Below are 18095 nucleotides of genomic sequence, written 5' to 3' on the forward strand. Positions count from 1 at the left end.
TAGTGTTGCGGTTTTGAGAGCAGATTTCTTGTATTTAACAGCAGTCATTTTCCGTCTCTTTTTAGCCAACGATTAAACACAGTTTCTTGAGAATAAGATGGTAACATCTGAAAATGACTTTATTATCCTCCAGAGAGCCCTTTCTAGAAGGTAGACTGTGTTGCTCTTTCCCATAACTGCCAGGGTACTATGCAATCTCAACGTGACCTATTATTATGTGCCAGTCTTGAACTAATTTAACCAGACACACAATTAGCGATAAAAATAATTCTTTTCCTTCTTTGCCAAAGAAACAGGGTCACCCCTCCCTTAATTAATATTAACACAGGGGAAATGTCAAATTCTTTACAAGACAGGCAAGGTAAGATTACATATGCAGTTCCATCACATCATCGTTACTCAGAGTGAAAGCAGTTCGTCTTATGTAAGGCTATTGGCAATTTGCGTGACAGAGCTTAAGATATTTTTCAATTTTAAGAACACTGTTTTAGTGAACTAGTATTAATTGTTAGCAAAATTCAACCATTTCAAGCTTTTGGAAACGGTTAAATGCCGATATGAAGAGATGCAAAGAAGCTTATTACAGTGCTTTATTTCTGAAGAAAAGCTAATCAGTAGAAAGACCACTTACCTGAGATGTAATGATCTTTAACACGAGAGACAAAAATTCTCTTTTTCTTATTTAAAAGAAGTTGTCCTCTCGGGCTCCTGGGTGGCTCAGTGGGTTAAGCCGCTGCCTTCGGCTCAGGTCATGATCTCGGGGTCCTGGGATCGAGTCCCACATCGGGCTCTCTGCTCAGCAGGGAGCCTGCTTCCCTCTCTCTCTCTCTGCCTGCCTCTCTATCTACTTGTGATCTCTCTCTGTCAAATAAATAAATAAAATCTTAAAAAAAAAAAAAGAAGTTGTCCTCTAAAACTTAACGTCCCCCATGCCAGCACGTCAGAGATTCAAGCCCATCATTTAGCATTGCCACCAGTTTTAAACCCAGCTTAACTAAAGCAAAATTCCCTAGGATAATACAACTTCAGAAAAGTTACCTTAATGAATAGAATTTAAGGAGTGCTGTCTTTCTATAATTTGCCCATACTACTGGAAGTCTGTAACCCTTAGATTTAACTGACCATTGTTACCACATGAGAGAAACTTTGCAGAATAGTATGATGCAATGCCTTCACTGACCTGGGTTGAGTGTACTGCACATCAAAGCTGACCTGTTGAAACACTGAGATCCGTATGGTACTGTATAGTGGCCCAAAAGGTATGTGTAAGCTTTGTCCCTCGAGTACTACTGTACTTGAATTTGCCAGGTCAGGAAATGGCAAGAGGTAATGAAACTTTGTGTTCAGAGTTAGCAAGCCACGTTCCTGATTCTATCCTAGCCTCCACACTTCCCACTCTGAAATGGTGATCCTGAGTCAGGCTAGTGGTGGGGCAACTGGGTCCCAGTATTAGGAGACCTACAGCAGAGTTTGGGTGTTCTCTGAGTTGGAGGCCTGGAGAAGCAAACCTAGTCTTTGAATCCTCTACTGAGGATGTAGTACCTCTCAAAGCCAGTTGAGATTATCACAGAATACTGAGGATAGATCCAGACCCACAGCCCTTGAATCTGTTGGAATTTATCTGGTGTTTGTAGCAAAGAAGCCAGGTGACATACAATTGATGCCTTTTCCTTTAAGACTCAGGCTGTCATAAAAAAGACAGACTCAGGCGTGAGTCAACACATAAACAACCGTGAACAGTAATCCCACAGAGTCTGCATAATTTATTTACTATACTTGGTCTTTTAAAATATTAAACAAAGAAATTATGAAATTTTCACTTTTGTTTTATATTGAACATGTGTGTTTTGCCAGCAGGCAGGGTTAGGACTTGAGTTATTAATTTAATTCTACTATAAATGATAAAAAACTACCCTATAAAGTCTAAACATACCCTCAGGAAATGGTGCATTCACACAAATAGAATACTGACTGAGGGATTTTACACACTTAGCATAGCCCTGAATGACTGGCAGTCTCTTTATTTGTCTGTTTATTTATTTTGTCCTTTTAAAAACAAATCTGCAGTATTATGAGGTATAGAGATGGGAGGAGTATAAATCGCTATTCAGTAATGCCTTATTTTGAATTACTTTAAATTGATAAACGGGAAAACTTCTTCACTGCTTCCGCTGTCTGCATACAAAAAGGGTAGCAATAAAATACAGTGACCGCAGCAGTCTGCTACCTGACTTCATTGTCTCATCTGCCGTGTTTGAATCCTATGAAAAGTAGATGTTGATGTAAAATTTGTATCTTGCATTGTCTGGCTGCATCTGCCACCACAGTCTTTGAATTGCTGGGCAGATGCCACAACTGTTGTGGAAAGAATAGAAGATTGACCTTGGGTTAAGATGGAATTCCTTTATTGTGCAGACACTGCAGTAGCCAGGGCGCTTTCAATGCCTGGCGTCAGTTCTGCTGGCCCTGGTCATAGGGCCTCTATTGTTCATGTTCAATTGTATTCCTTGCTCACTGTTGCTTATTGAGATGGAAGAATAGAATTTGAGGAAGAGAGTTCCAGATGTTTCTGATCTATTTTAGAATTATAGGCATTTTATAACCATACTGTTTGGTGAAAGCTTGAATTTTTCTTCGTTATAGGAGTTAAAGAGGGATGCACTGCCTCCACGGAGCCTTCTTCAACAATTGAACTCCCAGATTATTTGATGTAAGTTCAGACGTCTGCCAATGGGAGAGAACTGTTTAATTTTAGAAAGTTTGCAAATTCTTTTCCCATAATTTGCAAATCAAGAAAAGAAGTTCCAGAAATAGAGCCCTGGAGCCACCCCTGCGTTTGAAAGGCTGCCATTAAGCCTGCTCATCCCAAATCCACCCCTGTCTGCCTGAGCAGGTTGTGCCTCCCCCTGCTCTGAGCTCTGCTCCATGGCCTTTAAGTATAGAGAGGCCTGTCCTTTGTTCCGAGGCCAGTCCAGGCATTTGATTATGGAAGATTTCAGGGATCTGACTCTTCAAAGCTGACAGTCTGTCAATGCACATTCACTTGTTTACCCCAAAGAGAGTTTATTACTGATAAAGAGCTTAAACCTCCACAGTTAATACAAAGTAGAGATGGACTGATTTTCATTTAAATAACACTCTGCCATCGAATTAATTTTAAGAGGAGAGAATAGTAAAATTTGATCATTTCACTTTAGTACCAGTTATAATGTTTTTCTTCTTATGGCAATAAGTTGCTAAATGCTGAGCGGGGGACATTTTTGTAACTGGTTATCACAGAAATTATAACTTGTACACATAATTCTAGCTTTTTTATAGACTCAGAGACTTCTGTGTAAGAAGAAATAATTAAGTTGCGAAAGCCTGGAAAAACGGAGAGCGGAAGAGCAAACAGATATGACTGCAGGATAGCTCTGAAAATTAACAAATGGACAAAATAAATTGAACTTAGATTGGAAAATGAACTCTAAGCTCTATGGACATTTTTTCCTCTTTTAGTAGCATGGTGGACAAAGTTAAACTGTGCTGTTTAGCCCTCCATGTACCACAAAATGTTCATTTCTAAAGTGGAGAACATTTTATACTTAAAATGTGTTACTTTTACTTGACAGTAGTGTGAAAGCCATACTTAATGGGGACTGATACAGCATGAAAGCATAATGTTCGTTATCATCTTTGAACTGAAAAGATTCCAAGAAACCATGCTGAATCCTCTCTCATCTGAGATGGTGGTATAGTTTTAGAGTTCTGAGAGGGAGTTTTGCAAAGCAACCACCACTGAACTGGCCCAGGAAGGGCTGGTTGGGGGACAACGCCTGCATGCTCCACTGATGAGGGAGTTCACCTCTCCTTTCGCAAACCCACTTCTCAAAAGTCTTGTGAAAGTTGCCTCCTCAAATGACAACTGCAGTACTGTGCCCTTGTTCTCTTGTGATGGATCTTGAATTCCCCCTTTTTTTGTAATAATGACATAGACTAGTTATATGTGACAAAATCATGTGGGGAGACTAAAAAATAATTCTAACCTTTTCCCCATGGATTCAGGATGTTGCTGTGTTTTGTCGACTTAAACAGTTAGTTCTATATTTAAAAACTTGTTTTTAACTCCCTAATCTAAGGATGGTTGCTACATCTTCCTCAGCACATTTTCGTATGTTTGTCGTGTTTCTGGCTTTTAAAAATCATAAAAGTACGTAACCTCTGTGATTGTTTGTTTAACTTATTTTATCCCAAGACTCTCTGATGTAAATATAGCAAATTTTCTTAAAATGAATGAATTTTCTTAAAAAGCATGAATTTTCAAAAACACCGAAATTACAGAACTTAAACTTCAGTTGTTTCAGAAGAAAACCAAAAAGATACACAATAAAACCTTAATGATCAGTCTCTGAATAATTCATACCTAAACCACAATATTCCTAATTTTTGTATAATAAGAATACGTCTGTTACTGTGGTTGTGAAATAGCCAAGCAATAAGAATACGTCTGTTACTGTGGTTGTGAAATAGCCAAGCCCTTTAAAATTTTACTCCATCCCCAACTAGAGAACCATAACAGTTTTGGGTTTTTTGTTTTTTTGTTTTTTATTTTAAATAGTGAAGTGCTTTTTGTTAGAATGCCAGTATAACCAAATAATCTTCTATAATAGCAACACAACTGTTGGCCAGTTTGGTATTTTTCCCTAAGGAAATTACTAAATAAAATACGGACGGTGTAGCCTCGTTTGTGATTTTGAGAAAGCAGAATATTTTATACAATCAATGAAGCCCGAGTTTCATGAGCAGTTTAGCCATTTTGCTTACATACACTTATCCCCAGGAACCTCTTTTCCTGCCCTGGGCTTCCTCTGGTGTGCAGTCAGGACAGCCCTGTCTAGGAGAGGACTGCTTCTCTGCTTGGCTGGCCCCGTTCCTTTTACAGCAAAGAAACCAGCAGAGCGCCCTAAATCAGCATACTACTGCTGTCTCAGTTACACTTAGAAAAATAAACCTCCACAGTGTCTAACTCAGCATGAATAAAAATATTAATGAGGACATTAAGGTTGCACAGTTGCATCACTTTTCTCACATTTCCAGCTAGACATTTTGCCCTCTCACTATGAATAAAACTGGTAAGATTATCTGAATCCATTTTTGTAGAGGACTGAACTCCAGGGTTTTCCCTGCAGTCAAGAATATATGCGCATGCCTGGGACATGCTGAGGCAGCTGCCACCTGCCTGAAATTGCTTTGAAATCTCAATTTTTATCTCAAAAAGTCGTGGGAATTTTGCATCCCACGACAGGAATGGAGGACAGAGACCCAGGCCAGACCCTGATGTGGTCCCACTTCCCGGAGCCACAAACAAATAATACTAACTTTGTTTTAATATTAAAATGCTGTTTTAATTTGCTTACCACTGAATAAACTTGACACTCTGGGAAAATGGCCTTCACTTACCAGTTTCCTTAAGTTATTCACGACCTGAAGTAAAACAGATTTATGGCCTTTTAATTAAGAAAGTAAATTAGAATGATAGTATACACTGATGTTCAGTTACACAGACTGATATTTTAGTGTTGAAAAGAACTAGAAATATGCCCCCTTTTTTGGCTTTTTTTTTCCTTGGTCTCTCATTTCAAAAGAAGACAATTACTCTTTTGTATTTTATACATTTGCCTAGTCAAACGTGGGAGGAAAGGAGTAGAGGGAACAAGCCAGAGGCACCTTGCTGGCAGCAGGTGTAAACAGCCAGAGACAGACCTCCTCTCATAAGGCAGCAGATCTCCAGAGAGCACTGACTTCAGCATTGAGTGACTGTGTAACACTCCCCTGGTTTCATGTTACCATGGAGGTCTTCTTTTTCCATGTGACTCGTGACAGATGGGTTGGCCTCTGCCACTAGTGTGGTAGTGAATTATTTTGGATTAAGAAAGATTTGGAAAGCTAAATCTCTGTTAAGTGTTGTTTTCTAGTCACACTTCAGTTCCACTGCCACCATGTTTTTTTCACATTTACTTTCCTTCACTGGAGGTCTTTAGCTCTGCTGTGGGATAATTTCATGTGGAAGTCATCTGAAGGGGTGACATGGGAACAAACAGTGGCAAGGCAGCATTCAGTCTTGGGATACGTGCTTGGATATGGTTTCTGAGTTTTTGGTTTAAATATCAGGCTTATGCATCATGTTGATTCTATAGTCTCTCTCCATGTATCTTACTTCTTTTTTCTTATTAGAAAATATATTGCTATCGTCTCCTATGAGCAACGCCAAAATTACAAGGATGACTTCAATGCTGAGTATGATGAGTACAGGGCCTTGCATGCCAGGATGGAGACTGTAGCTAGAAGATTTATCAAACTAGATGCACAACGAAAGCGACTTTCTCCAGGCTCAAAAGAGTATCAGGTAAACATGTTTGCTTCTAGATAGGCTGACTTCCATATTTTACCCTCTTTGTTCTCTGCCTGGCCCATTCCCACGCAATCTGCTGGCCTTCAGAGCAGGTCTTCTGGCAAACCAGGCTCTCTTCAGCTTTTGGTCTTCATTTAAATTTAGCTAGGAAACTAAATATTTGAATTAGTTCTCAATCCTAAGTAAATACAATGAACTATTTTCCTGTCAGTGGAAAAAATAACTTTATATGGCAAAGTATGTATAAAATGTGTAATATATGCTTAATCTTTCCTGTAACATACTAAAGAGAGTACCAAGGAAAAAAGCAAATACAACTAAATAGGAAAAAAAGTTGGATTGGGGATTCACAGAAGTATTTGATTGAACTGCCCACTCAGATATAGCTGCTGGTTCTGGTGCTATTCCCCAAAATTGCTATTTCAAGTACATTAAAAAAGAAAAAACCTCAATCTGGCATAGAATAGGGAAGATACAGACATAAAATACAAACGGAGTTTAATACTCCAGAGATCTGGGGTTTAAGTGAAAAGTTTGGTATTTCCAGCTCTTCCAAAGACTGACAGTTAATACATACTAATCTCTTTTCACTGCCCGACGTTAAGTAGTAGTATTACCACAGCTGACAAACCAGTAGAAGCCAGCCAGACCCGTGTACTGGTTGTTCTCATAGTTAACAAGCAAAATGTTTTACTGTTTAATGTTTTAAATGAAGGTTTCCCTCTTTGCCACATAACTTGTCACACTTCACAACCATAGATGGTGCCTTCATTCTGGCCTACTACTGTTTTTCTGACAGGAATCTACCTAAGAGAATGAGTGGGTTTCCCCCAGTGGGGAAAATAGCCTGAGAGCATCTGTGCTCACAGGCGCAGAATAGACTCAGGTCTCTCCCTCAGATATGAAAGACTCAGGTGTCTTTCATTAGTGGGCCTTAATCTTTATTTTTTTTTAAAGATTTTATTTATTTATTTGACAGATGGAGATCACAAGTAGGGAGAGAGGCAGGCAGAGAGAGAGAGGAGGAAGCAGGCTCCCTGCCAAGCAGAGAGCCCGATGCGGGGCTCAATCCCAGGACCCTGGGATCATGACCTGAGCGAAAGGCAGCGGCTTTAACCCACTGAGCCACCCAGGCGCCCCTATGGGCCTTAATCTTTAAACAGCCTGCCTAGAGTTACAGAAGATTTTGCAGAGGAATTAGTGTCTGAGGATGCTCTTGATATGGTGGTTTGGGGTTTATTTTTTTAGATATAGTTATTTACCGTTATACCATGATTATATTTAAAGTAAAATGTAATTCCAAGAACTGCTTAGTGGTTAGGAGGAGGCTCCAGAGCTAGACTGCCTGGCTTTGATTCCCAGCTGTACCATTTAATATTTGTGTGACTTGGGCAAGTTACCTTACTTTCTTCAAAACCCCCCCTCCATAAATAAGGTGATTATAGAGTTGTGCAGAGTAAATGTAAGCATTTGGAAACTGCTTAAATCCATAGTATATAAGGTTACATAAATATTAGCCATTTTCTCCAGCCACCTAATATCCCTCCCTAGAGGCAATCAGTAGTACTGGTTTCCAGTGTATTCTTTCAGAGGTCTGTGTATGTGTTTGTAAGATGTATGTACACAAGCAGATTCATGTATGTGCCATATGCAATTGAATTTAAGATGTCATCAATCGCAGCATGTACCATGGTCTTCTGTCCCAGTAAGTTAAACTGATACATTATTTATCTGATCTCGTTAAAATTAGAAGAAATGGGGCAACTGGGTCGCTCAGTGGGTTAAGCCTCTGCCTTCAGCTCAGGTCATGATCTCAGGGTCCTGGGATCGAGCCCCACATCAGGCTCCCTGCTCAGCGGGGAGTCTGCCCCCTGCCCCCGCCACCTCTGCCTGCCCCACTGCCTACTTGTGATCTCTCTCTGTCAAATAAATAAAATCTTTAAAAAAATAAGATAACATGAGAAGAAATGTGCATCTTAGAAGTAATGAAATTCTTAGACTATATCATTCTATTTCCCCTTTTAAACAACTAATATCAAACTGTATAAATCATTCTGCACTTTGCTTTATTCATGAAACAATATAATGTACCTTAGAGAACTTTGTATAAATGCATGAAGCACTTCCCCTTTTTAATGGCCTCTTAGGATCCCTTTGCATGCATTAATGGAAACTGAAATTTTGTGTACTGTCTTTTGCTTTACACATGCTACTGCAGCAAGTAACCTTGTACACATAGCATTTCACTCAGGCACAAGCAAATCTGGAAGAGAAGTATAGAAGTGCTGAGTCAGTTCTGTGTTTGCTGTTTTGATAGCAGTTGCCAAATTGCCTTCTTTAAAGATTGTACCAGTTTACATTCCCATCATCAGTATTTCCAACACCCTTACTGAGTGGGTCTTAGCTGTTTATATTGCCAAAAAGAAAAAAGAAAAGTCCTTCCCTTCTGATTTTAATTTTTAATTTTGTAGAATGTTCACGAAGAAGTCTTACAAGAATATCAGAAGATCAAGCAGGTAGGAATCATCACTGTGGGTTTTTTGACCCGTAGTTGGGAAGTATTACACATTCTGCAACCTAATTCCTCCCTGTTTTTTTCCTCTGCAGTCGAGTCCCAATTATCATGAAGAAAAATATAGATGCGAGTATCTTCATAACAAGCTGGCTCACATCAAAAGACTAATAGGTGAATTTGACCAACAGCAAGCAGAGTCATGGCACTAAATCTGCTTGGACCAGAAGATGTGAATAAACTTAAGCTTATTTATTTAAAATTCCAAATGAGTTGCTCTAAGATTCTAAAAAAAATGAAACTTTGCTTGTTGAAAGTTTCAGTATTAGTAAACTTGAGTTAATTTACTTTTATTTTTTCCCCCTTTTTACTTTGCTTCCCTGCATTTTTGAAGCTGCTTTTTTCTGGTCCTTCTCCCCACCCCAACCCTACCCCCAAGACTTATGTTTGTCAATAGAAATCATGTTTTTTTAGACATTGGGGATCCAGTGTCTATACTTCAAATCAATTTTTTTCCCTTAAAAACTTACATTTGTCATTAGAAATGATTTTTTTTTAGATATTGGGGATCCAGTGTCCATACTTCAAAGTTATGTGTGTTTAAAAAAAAAAAAAAACAGTAATGTGCAAGGTGAAATGCTTTTGGATAAACATAAGCCTATTTTCTGACCTTTCTTAATGCAAACTCTTTGCCTTAAATGGTAGAATATTTAGAAATTTGCACAAAATACAAAAAAAAAATTTAAACATTGTTTTGGAGGGTTAAGAAATAGAAAGGCATATGTGTATGTGTACAAATAAGCACACACATATGTACATACAGGCTGACTTGATCTAGACAGTGAATCTGCCCTGCAAGTTAACCCCCCATTGCAATGGTTGCCTTAAGGTGTTTGCTAGTTGTGTACATAGTGTGGTTAATCATTAGCTACACTGCTTCCCACTTGGTTAGAGCAATGGGAAGCATACTGTGGCCTACCAGCGTCTGAAAGCGTGTGCTCGACCGATATGTGTGCAGAGGTGGTGTGGATGTGAGCGTGCATGGAGGACAAAAGCTGCTACTCTCAGTAGGCCAAACGCTCAGGTTAAACAACTGACGAGTGTTACTGTAGGGATTGTTGTTTCTTGTTTTTGTTTTTTTTCCTGTCAAATTGCTACTTCTATTGTGGAAGACAAAAGCATTTCCATTTCAACAGTTTGTCAGCTTTATTAATGTTGGGCAAAATCAATATGTTATGAAAATGAAACAGATCTATAGTTTTGGGGCAAAATTATAAAATTAAACATGTAGGTAACCTATTTATATACTGCTATAAAGTATTTTTTGAAGAGAGATATGCAAAGAAGCTATTACCTACATGAAATGTATATTTAAAGATTTTTTTTTTTTCATCCTGGGAGCCAGGAATATAAAAAAGAGCAGATATATTTAACCATAACATACTGTGATTCATCAAACAGCACAAACTTTCATTTCATGGAGTTTATCTGTTGACGTTGATTTAAACTATCATTTGTTTTATCATGTGGGAACATAAGTTATGTGGTCAAAAATATAAGGATTTTGAACTAATGTTGATTCAACTTGTGTTGTCTTACCGTATTGTCTTTTCAAAGTGCTGCCAGTTGAAAAGGGAAGCATTATGTTTACAAATCTGTTTTGACATGTTTGCCAAAATTTTGGTAGTATCTTTAATAAAGATGTTTGTCTCCAGCATCCAAAAAATAAATAAATAAAAAATAACTTCGTTGTGTATCAGTGTAAACCAGAAAACCTTGGTATCTGGAAAGCCAGAAAGAGCATATAGACGAACTTTCCTCTTGGCAGTTCTTCTAAAACACTAACTGGAAAGACTAGATAATATCAAAGAGTATACAAAAGTAAAAAGACTGTACAAAGACTGGTACAAGACCCTGTGCACTAGAACTCTATAACATTACTACAGAAATTAGATTCTGTGTAGCATGGACCTCCTAAGGAATTGGTTTCTTTTAGCATTGAGATCCCTGGTGCTCTTCCTTTTACCTCAGAATTAGAACAATCATTACTAAATGTTCACTGATTTCAAACTTTGAGTTGTAAAAAGATAGGAAAGAAAACTTAATTGGGGATAACTTTGTTCCTCATATTACGGTGGAGTTTCCTAAGGGATTTGTTTGTAGGTAATGACCTCACTGGTGTTATTTCTTGGACAGCTTGGCCTTTTAATCAGAGATTTCTGCTGCTATTTGCTCTGAGCAGTGTTTCTCAAAAGCAAGGTGCTTGGACCACTTGCCTCACCCAAATTAGAATCTGTGGGTATAGCGCCCAGGTATCCACACTTCGGCAAATAGCCTCCAGGTGACTTTTGCAAGGGAAGGGTTGAGAACCATTGGCTTAGATATGGTGTTAAACCTTTGGGTCTCTAAATCTCAAAGTCTTGAACTAAAGTTGAACTATTTGCTTTTTTTAAGCCCATCCCTGTCAGCAGGCACAAATCACTCTGCCCCCTATGTGATCTGAGGCACCTCTCAACTGTTTCACTGCCAGCCCTTATCTCAGAACTTGTTTATGAACAAGGCTTCCAGTTGGTTCTTAGCCCTTGGAGCTCCCATCCACATATATCAGCACATATTCTGGTTTACAAATTGGGTAATAATGGAAACTGGAGATACATTATAAAATTCAGCATTGCACATCCATAGACTTGACCACCTATCTATAAAAGCCTTAATTTTCATGTTTGTTATATACATTGGGCAGATCTTGGGAAATGTGTATCTGTCTATCAGTTGCAAATTTTAGTTACAAATCTCTGAATCTGCTCTTACCTGAGGCTGCATCTCTTTTGAAGATGGGCATGAGCCTATTAAAATATTTACAATCGTCCTTTATCTCCTACTGCAAGATTTTTACATTCTCTCAAATAACTGCTGCAGGAATGAGTGGCCACTTAGTACCAGTTAGTCTGATAGAAGAATTTATTTAGTTGTTTTGAGAGACACAGTAAGTATAAAACACATTATCAAGATGAGACAATGAGTTGTGTTACTTTTTTGGTCACATTTCATCTAAAATAATTTGAAGGACTTCTGAAAATTTTTACCAACAGCAGATTAGCTCTTGATTAAATTAGCATCTGACTTAATGCAAACCAAAATGAACATTGGCTAGATATGATTTTTTTAAAAGTAGGGTTTCTGTTTCTTATCTTGTCATTTATTTCCCATGGAATATTTGAGAGGGGGTAATAACTTCCAGTTCTGAGTAGCGATGGAGGTTCAGTACTTGCTCTCACAAAAGTAATTGGTATGATCACTTTATCTCATTGCTCCACGCACACTGATCAGAAAAAATTCAGTATTAATTTCCTTTCATCTCTGATCGATCTTTGAAACTTTATAGTTTTCTTGTCCCTTAAAGTATTTCACCTTATTATGTAAAACAAACACATACTTGCATGTTGGAAGCGAGATGCTGAAATGAGGGTTAGACACAAGTGGTCCATCAGTTCTGACACTCTCCTGGGTTGCCTTATCCCTTCCATTAGTGCAGTCTTTGCTTCTGGAACTTGGCTGAAACTCCTTGGCCAGTTCACGGTGTTTCTGGCAGTGTTTGAGTGTTGAGTCATGTACGCTTGGTATCTGCCCTCACTACTTTTGAAGTTCCTACGGTTTATTACTTGCCTAAGTGTTACTAAATCCTTTTCTTATGTATACTGGATGGGGGGGGGTGATTATAGCCAACATTTTGAGGAAAGTTTTGTGAAAGGATACAAATTGATTCTACTAAATGAAGGCAACAGAAGATGTTATCAATGTTCTTTGTAATCTAAGCAAGGCTGTGAGGCTCATTCCAAAATATTTTGAAGTGTTAAAAATATATATGTGTGTGTATATATATGTATGTGTGTGTGTGTGTGTGTGTGTGTATATATACACATATACATATATGCACATATATATAATAATCTCTACACTGTTTCTTAGTTGTTCCACCCAAACCATGTTAGGGCTCTCAAAGGTAAAATGTCGCAGGGACTTTTCAGTTGTAACTAAGCTTGGCAGCTGTGGTGGTCCCTTTTGTTCTACACCGATTTCAGTTCAATAAAAAATGTTAACTTTGCAATTCTGGCAATTGTTTTTCCTTTGTCTCATTTCAAGGCTCTTAAATTTCTCTAAAGAAAAAAAGAAACCCACAACAAAGTGCTCTCTGATGCCCTAATGGAAGTGATCCTCCTGGGACACAGATACTTCTTATTGGTGACTCCAGGAAGTAGGTGCTGGGTATTTGCTCCAGGATCCTCTCTGTTTTCTAAGTGTATGGCATGCCCTCCAGAGGCAACATCTACTTGAAGAACAATAATGACAGTTACCATGTTAGGGTTTCCTGTGGCTTACACACTTTGTGCATACACTGTCCCATTTCTCCTCACCACAGCCCTGTTACACCATTTTATAGGTGAGTGAACTGAGGCTTAGAGAAGTTAAGGGACTTGTCCATGACACAGCTGGTAGACAGCGGAAGCTGGGAAGCCTGACCCCAGCGTCTGTGTCCTTCACCACTTCTCCATGCTGCCCCTCATAATGCTGGCACCTTAGCGAGAGCTTCACACAGTGACCATTCCAGCAACACCACACAAGCTAGACAGACTCTAGATTCAAAGGAGACTAGAATGTGAGCGGTGGGGTAATATCTAGTGGATTATTTTCAATGAGTTGATTTTTTCAGAAATGATGGATAAATGTGAAGAGAGGCCAAAATACTTTTTGAGAAAAAATATGTTTCCTTTGTTTTCAAATGTGTGCAGTCATAACAAGCGGGCTATGTGAGCAAGATGGGGGCAGGGTTGGGGGGAGGGTGGGCAGTACAGATAGAGGCTTAGGGCAGGGTACAGTCCTAGAATCACACCGTCTCCTCTTCGTAGTAAAAGGCTATCTCAGTAACAGACTCCAGCTTAGGCACTGTCCAGTCTGAATTAGACAGACTTAAGAATATTTCTCCTAGCTGGGTCCTCAACCTCTGGTTTCTACAAGTTTTCTGAAGGAATAATGGAAAGGGAAAAGATGAAGTCCTCAACCAAACACTGACACAGAAAACCTGGAATGATCGATCAGAACCAGCAGTGGTTCTGGTTAGGTTTATGAGGAGCCTCGTGGATGAATGAATGAAGTTCCTAATGTTATCATTGTGTCCGCAGCCCTCGCGCACCGGACATTTAACACACTCTTCTCCTCAGCTGTAAAGTGGAAACATGCCTTCTTACTGAAGGCATGGAAGTGGCTTCATCATTGTTTGTAACGCACTGGGGAGTTCCATGAAAAACTGCTCTCTAAATTATGGATTGTCCGCTGGATGCAACAGGGAGAGTTTGTCAGAGCATTAGTTTCTTGGTGAACAAATCCTTTTTGACTGATTGCTGAGGGGGCAAAGGCAGAGAGAGGCTTGAGGTTTCAAGGTGGAGTGTTTGGGGTTTGTTTTATTGAATGCCGAGACCTACACAGACTTGCTCCACTGGTTTTACCTTTCTGAGATTGGGACAGGAGGCTGGCAGTGGCAGGAAGTAGCTCTGATATTTTGTGATTGCTCAATTCTTAAGCTGGGGTCAGATGATCCTGCTCTGTGTGGCAGTAGAGATGTGTATTTACAACTGCTGCCTGCTGAATTCAACTGGCCAGCCAGGCTGGTTTGTCTTAACTGTAATTAGATCCTTGGTACAATACGGGCATTTGTAGATGGAAGGTAAGAATTCCATTTCTGGGTTTGTGAAATGGACGAGAGTGCTTCCCTAAAGATGAACCCACGTGATTAGCCACCACACTTGAGTTCTGAAGCTGGGACTTTTAGAGGAATGGCCACCTGCCTTTCTATAGTTCGTGGATTTCTAAGGGCTTACAGAATTCCACTGTGGTATAGACAGACGGCATCCTCTGCCTTGCCAGTCTTATCACCTGCTGCACCCACTCTCTTGGCACACCAGTCACCTTTGGATTCTCCAGTAACCCCCACTCCTCCTATCCCAAGGTCTTACTCAATACTTACTGTCTCTTCTGTACTACTGGGTCCGTCCTCCTCCCCTTCCTCACTTTTAAGTCTTCCTCACCCTCGAGATCTCTCCTTAACATCACCTTCTCCAGAAAGCTGTCCCTAACCTCTCAGACTAACTCAGGTCATGCTGGTCTATGCTCTGTTTCATCTTCTACTTCCCCTTCATGGCATTTATCCCAATTATAACTTAACTACTAGTTGTATTAAGTTCCATGAGAGTGGAGACTATCTCGTTCTCTAGGGTGTTCCCAGCTCCTAGTCTAGTACCTGGCACAGAGAAGGTGCTCAGTAACAATTTATTCAAAGAAGGAATGAGGAAGGTTATTCATATATGTCCTACTTAAGATTCATGTGGCCAGAGGATTTGGATTACTGCAAGAGCCTGCTGTATCATTTAGGTTTACGTGCCTTGCCACTCCTTTCCAAAGTCTTGATTTAGAATTTAGTTGCTGATGGCAGACTGACTTGCCTTTGGGAGTCCCTTTGCCATGATTAACTTACTGGACACCTTCAAGGGAGATGTCGCTTTCCAATTTGGCATTCATACCTCTAGTCACTTCTGGAACATGAGCATCTTGATAGTCTGTAATGGTTTGTAATTAAAAATTACATGATTTTTGTATCGCTGTGATTGAGCCCCTGTTGTAAGATAAACAATTTTTTAATTTTTAAATTAAATTTTTGTAATTTAAATGATTTTGAAAGTGACTTTTATTTATCATTAACGGATGGGTTCTGATTTCATTTCCTATGGTATTTTTTCTATAGCTTTTCTCCCACTCCTCGAAGACATGGTAGAGGACAGCAGTCTAGAGATAATGTTGTATATCATTTTTCTATCTTCATTAAAGCATCTTTAGCTTAACATTTCTTTAAATTTGATTTTTAAAAGTGTTGGCACTGTTTTATTCCTAGCATTTCTGTCATCTTCCAAGCATAGACATGTTGAGGATAATTGAAGGACTGTGGGATTCCTGTAATGACAGCTAGCAGAGCCCGTCCACCGATTCCAGAACAACTGTCTGGATTCCGTAGAAATGAAGATGTTTAAATGATGGCCACACAGACAGGCTGAGACCCTAGGAGCTTACAGACCTCCTGGGTTCGGGGGGTGAGGGCGAGAACAGCCCAGCAGCCACTAATGGCAAACAACACAAAGATGGAGTCAAAGCCAGACAAGACGCACCGCACACACACGGTTTGGAGCAGGCAAGCCAGACAGCCTGGCTTAGAGTCCCGCTCTGCCACTCGCCAACTACAGACCATGGGCAAGTTTATAAAGCCCCGCAGCTCCAGCTTCCGAGCCATGAGTGGGCAGGGCCTTCCTCAGGGCATTAGGATAATGTATAGGTGGGATGGTGCATGGCACTTAGTAAGTTTCCATATATATATGCATATACATATATATATATATATATATGCTTATTTTCTAATTATTTCTTTCCATCTTTCATTTGGATTTGGAGAGTTCTGTTACAATAAACCTGACAAAGAAGCAGCCAGCCAGGACGAAAAAGCCTATGGGGTTTAGATTTTTGTATCGCTGTGATTGAGCCCCTGTTGTAAGATAAACACAATCCAGAACATTTTTAAGGCTCTGCTCCTTACTGCTTAATGAAGGAAATTTTCTCTGTGAATCTTTCCAAGTATCACATAGCATCTCTTAACGTCATGGCTACCAGTAACAGTGCTGATGCACTTGTCCCAAACTCGAGCTTCACTTCAACTATTCTATTAATTCTCTCTTCCACTTGTCTTCATAGGGGAATTTTAAAAAGAGCCTTGTGGTCTCTAAGCCTGAGTGCTTCTCGCCCATGCAAGTACTGGAGGGGGCTCGCACAGTTCATTTCAGGTAAGATGTTTTGGGGAAAAGCCTGATGTGGAAATGACTCTCTTATACCTGTAAGCTTTTCCTTCTCTTCTCAAGGATAGAGTCATTTAAGTCAGCCTTGTCAAACCAGTGCCAAGAGGGTCTCCAGGGGTCTTGTGGCCACCTGAGCCACAGAGCTCTGCAGCTGAGGACAGGCTATAAGGGGACACTAGGGACTGTTGGCAAAGCCACCACCTAGCCTCCCTCATCCTTCCTTCCTCCCTCTGCCCTGATGAGAAGTCTTTATTGCATGGTAGCCAATTATCGCCACCTCATCTGCTCCTCCCTTCTCTTAACTCACTGTTCTCGCCTGAATGAACTATTATGGCTCCTCCCTTCTGTTGAGATGTGTAACGTATCATTTCTCCTGTCTTAGGTTACAGATGACTTGGCTTATAGATAATGAGAAGGCCAGTTCAAAACCAAGAACCTGTAAGCAAAACATGAAAAGTCTTGGAAGTAAAACTGAGAATGCTTTGGTATGTGGTACAAAGAATAAAGAACCGAAATACACCCTGGGTTGGAGTCCTAGTTCTGAGATTTACCTACGGGTGACCCCGAGCCATTTGCCTAATCCCTTGGCTCTTCCTTCCAACACTCTGATGAACTAGGATAATACCTATATTCCATAGTTATGCAAGGATTAAACAGAGTGTTGCATTCAGTGAGAGGGACTGGGCGGGGCAATGATGAAGAAAACTTTATTCTCACACAAGCCCCTGCAAACAGACTTCCGTGGCTGTTTCCTTGCCCTCAGGAATGAAATCTCTGGCAGGTCTCAATTCCTCCAGGACAGTTGTTCTTGATAAGTCCTGTGGTCACTCCTAGCATAAGTTTCTTTTCATAACTAGGAAGTCCAGCCTTCTGTAATAGCCAAAACTCTGAAATTCGTTTAAAATTAAAGTCTCGGGGCTCGTGGGTGGCTCAGTGGGTTAAAGCCTCTGCCTTCCGCTTGGGTCATGACCCTGGGGTCCTGGAATCGAGCCTGCATCGGGCTCTCTGCTTGGCAGGGAGCCTGCTTACCCCTCTCTCTCTCTCTGCCTGCCTCTGCCTACTTATGATCTCTGTCTGTCAAATAAGTAAATAAAAATCTTTAAAAAAAAAAATAAATTAAAGTCTCTCTCCTCCTCCAGCTTAGACGTGCTGGAAGCCAAGTGATTCTTGCCAGGCTTCCCATTGGCCCACCATACAGCCACCCCTGGGTTGATGGAGGAGAGGGTGAGGAGGAGAGATTAGGGCCACAGAGAGCCTAGCACCTCCGGAATCTGGCCTTGGCTTCCTGCAGGCGCCGTCA

The 18095-nt window shown here is 40.1% G+C and overlaps 1 protein-coding gene across 2 annotated transcripts in view; it reads left to right on the top strand.

Moving 5' to 3' along the window:
- ELL2 (elongation factor for RNA polymerase II 2) overlaps window positions 1–13007 on the top strand; it is a 74815-nt gene extending 61808 nt beyond the window's left edge. For both annotated transcript variants that reach the window (XM_045999193.1, XM_045999194.1), the window contains 4 exons: window positions 2644–2710; window positions 6214–6385; window positions 8863–8907; window positions 8999–13007. In XM_045999193.1, coding sequence (XP_045855149.1) covers window positions 2644–2710; window positions 6214–6385; window positions 8863–8907; window positions 8999–9115 — 401 coding nt within the window. In that variant the 3' untranslated portion in view covers window positions 9116–13007. The remainder of the gene's footprint in view (window positions 1–2643; window positions 2711–6213; window positions 6386–8862; window positions 8908–8998) is intronic.
- Window positions 13008–18095: the final 5088 nt, after the last annotated feature.

Source organism: Meles meles, chromosome 3 (assembly GCF_922984935.1).
Source record: "Meles meles chromosome 3, mMelMel3.1 paternal haplotype, whole genome shotgun sequence".
Taxonomy (NCBI): domain Eukaryota; kingdom Metazoa; phylum Chordata; class Mammalia; order Carnivora; family Mustelidae; genus Meles; species Meles meles.